This window comes from Sorex araneus, chromosome 3, assembly GCF_027595985.1.
Source record: "Sorex araneus isolate mSorAra2 chromosome 3, mSorAra2.pri, whole genome shotgun sequence".
NCBI lineage: Eukaryota > Metazoa > Chordata > Mammalia > Eulipotyphla > Soricidae > Sorex > Sorex araneus.
The window spans coordinates 77,775,800-77,779,254 of NC_073304.1; the positions used below are offsets into that span (position 1 = coordinate 77,775,800).

A 3,455-nucleotide genomic window follows, 5' to 3' on the forward strand; every position below is an offset into this window, starting at 1 on the left:
TCTTCTATTTTCACATTTAGTTTTATTTTAGTTGACTCTCTTCTACACCCTTTGATAGCAGTACATTTTAAATATGAGTTCCATCCTCTGCAAAGCCTAATAACTCACAGACTAATTTTTTAAGATATAATAAATGTAAACTGCGCCTAAGGCAGTATCTTTACATCTGTCTTAGTTTTCACATTTCTAACAAGATTTCTAATCAAAACTCTGAAGAATAATTCTGAAATTGTGTCCAGAGGAAAGAAACTTGACATTCAATCATTTTGCTATGACTCACATATAGATTACAAGTAAATGAGCCAGTGAGATTGTATAGTACAGTGGGGGTAGCATGTAGTACTCCAAGTCTCATGAGGAAATATTACTGTGCTCAGAGTCATGAGCACTGTTGGGTGTGGTCAAAATGACCAAAAAAAAAAACAGAAAGAATGATTTTTGGTAAACAGAGTCCTCTTTGAATCAAAAGCTGATTAATCTAACTCCTAATAATTATAGCTTGCTTAAAGAGAGGTTTTAACTTCTTTTTTTTCTTTTTGGGTCACACCCAGTGATGCTCAGGGGTTACTCCTGGCTCTGCACTCAGAAATTACTCCTAGCGGTGCTAAGGGGACCATATGGGATGCCAGGGATTGAACTAGGGTTAGCCACATGTAAGGGAAACGCCCTACCTGCTGTAATATCGCTCCGGAACCCAGCGGATAGGTTGTTTGCCTTGCACGTGGCAAACCCAGGTTCGACTCCTCTGACGCTCTCTGAGAGCCGGGCAAGCTATTCTACCCACACACAGAGCCTGGCAAGCTACCCGTGGGGTATTCGATATGCCAAAAACAGTACCAACAACTCTCACAATGGAGACAAAAATGGTACCCGCTGGAGCAAATCGATGAACAACGGGACAACAGTGCTACTAATAATTATAAAATTTTATTAAATACCTACTAAATTCTTTTCAAAACACTTTACTACTTCATTTAAAATTCAAAATTACCATGACAAGAAAATATAGCTATTATGCACATTTACAAAAGCAAAAATAACAGTATTTTGAGGCTCAAGGGCCACAGATGTGTATGAAACTGATGTACTGCAATTTCCTTATATAACAAGATTGAAAATGATTTGTTTTATAGGGTTTTCAAGAACTATACACAAAAATAATGTAATGTAAAACTAATAACATGTTCTCAAAAATGTATATAATAAAATACTTTGAAAATATAAAACTCGTACAATAAGTGGATATTTAAGAATTATGGAAATAGGACAGAAAATAAGTTGTATGGCCTTTATTTTGCATGCAAACCTGGGTTTGATCCTGGCAGCCTGTATGGTCCCCTCACACCATCAGAATGATCTATGAGGGGGCTGGAACAATAGCACAGCGGGTAGGGCATTTGCCTTGCATGTGACCAACCAGGGTTCAATTTGCAGCATTCTATATGGTCCCCTGAGAACCACATGCAGTGCAGAGCCTGGGGTAACCCCTGTGCACCTCCAGGTGTGACCAAAGAAGAATTAAAAAAGGAAGTGATCTCTCAATATAGAGTCATTATTAAGTCCTGAGCATCACTATGTGTGACTCCAAAAACTAAATCATAAAAGAGTAATGACAAGAGCTGCAGAATATAAACTGTTTTTGAAGATCAGCAACAAAGAATGCCGAGGTAAATGGAGTCATGGACTTAATTTGCTGACAAGTCAAGAAAAGGAGATTTTATTAGGAATAAAACTGCCAAGAGAGATAGGCAGCAAATACATGAGTTTAAGCTCTTGCTGTACACATCACTGAATCTAGCTGGATCCTTGTCACTGTATATGATCCCCAAAGCATCACCAGAAGCTATCTCTGAACAGAGACAGGAATAAATCCCTGAGCTCAAACAGTTGTGGGTAGATCCCTTCTCCACCAAAACTAGCTTGAATGTAAACCCTGAAGAGAACTGGATAATTGAACTATAAGCAGTATCAGATGTGGGGTGTAGAATAAAATTAGTTTCATATAATGTACACTATGAAGGGCTTTATGTAATAACGATAGACTCAGTATATATACAAATCGTGCAAAACTGATGGTTTGAATTACAAATAATGGTTTTCATTTCTTTCTCCCTCTCTTCTCCATGGTCACAACAAAGACTATATCTTGGAATGAATCAAAAAGTGAGAGAAATTACTCCATGGTGACAGAGTTCATTTTTCTAGGACTCTCCGATTCTCAAGAACTCCAGATTTTCCTATTTGTATTCTTTTTGGTATTCTATGTGGGGATTGTGTTTGGAAATCTTTTCATTGTCCTAACTGTGACTTCTGACCCCCATCTTCACTCCCCCATGTACTTCCTACTGGCCAACCTCTCCCTCATTGATGTGTGTGTGTCTACAGTCACAGCTCCCAAGATGATTGCCGACTTTTTTAGTAAACGTAAAGTCATCTCGTTCAAGGGCTGCCTTACTCAGATATTTCTCCTTCACTTCTTTGGTGGGAGTGAACTGGTAATCCTCATAGCCATGGCTTTTGACAGATACATAGCCATCTGCAAACCCCTTCACTATACCACAATTATGCGAGGAAACGTATGTGTTGGCCTTGCGACTGCTTCTTGGGGAACTGGTTTCTTCCATTCAGTGAGCCAGTTTGTCTTTGCTGTGAACTTACCATTTTGTGGTCCAAATGAAGTTGACAGCTTTTACTGTGATCTTCCTAGGGTCATCAAACTTGCCTGTACAGATACTTACAAGTTGGATATCATGGTCATTGCTAACAGTGGCATACTCACTCTGTGTTCTTTTGTTCTCCTCATCATATCCTACTCTATTATCCTAGTGACCATCCTGCATCGCCCTTCAGATAGGTCATCTAAGGCTTTGTCTACCCTGACAGCTCACATTACAGTAGTTCTTCTGATCTTTGGACCATGTATCTTTATTTATGCCTGGCCATTCCCTATTAAGTCATTAGACAAATTTCTTGCTGTGTTTTATTCTGTGGTCACTCCTCTGTTGAATCCTATTATATATACACTAAGGAATAAAGACATGAAAGCTGCAATGAGACGGCTCCTAAAACAGAATGTGAATTCCAGGGTAAAAACTTAGATGCTTAATTTTGAAACAAATCTTTAATAATGATAAAGTTACAATGAAGACGTTACTGGGGCCTGTTCAAGCAAATCAATGAGCAACAGGATGACAGTGAATGATATAGTTCATTGTAAATTCCATTAATGACTTAGTAAAGTTCAAGAAAAGTGTAACTGCCATAGCCATACCTTTAGTTATTTTCAAAATTTTTCACAAATGTTGCATTAACCTACTCTTTGACAAACCTGTAATTATAATCTTATATACATGCAAATTAATGTCACAATTTGAAGATAATATCTCACATTTTCAAAATGATAAAAGACATAAATATGTTAGAGTTTGTTCACTCCTCTGCTTTTCTGAGTGGTC

General features: G+C 37.9%; 1 protein-coding gene across 2 annotated transcripts; it reads left to right on the forward strand.

The window, feature by feature from the left end:
* Window positions 1–1,073: 1,073 nt before the first annotated feature.
* LOC101543305 (olfactory receptor 4F4-like) lies at window positions 1,074–3,098 on the forward strand. Of its 2 annotated transcripts, XM_055132622.1 has the most exons (2): window positions 1,074–1,084; window positions 2,171–3,098. In XM_055132622.1, exons 1-2 carry the CDS (start codon window positions 1,074–1,076, stop codon window positions 3,096–3,098), a joined length of 939 nt encoding a protein of 312 aa, XP_054988597.1. The 2 variants fall into 2 exon arrangements, with proteins under 2 accessions (XP_054988597.1, XP_004609802.2); XM_004609745.3 differs by lacking the exon at window positions 1,074–1,084 and having other exon boundaries at window positions 2,133–3,098.
* The last annotated feature ends 357 nt before the right edge of the window (window positions 3,099–3,455 follow it).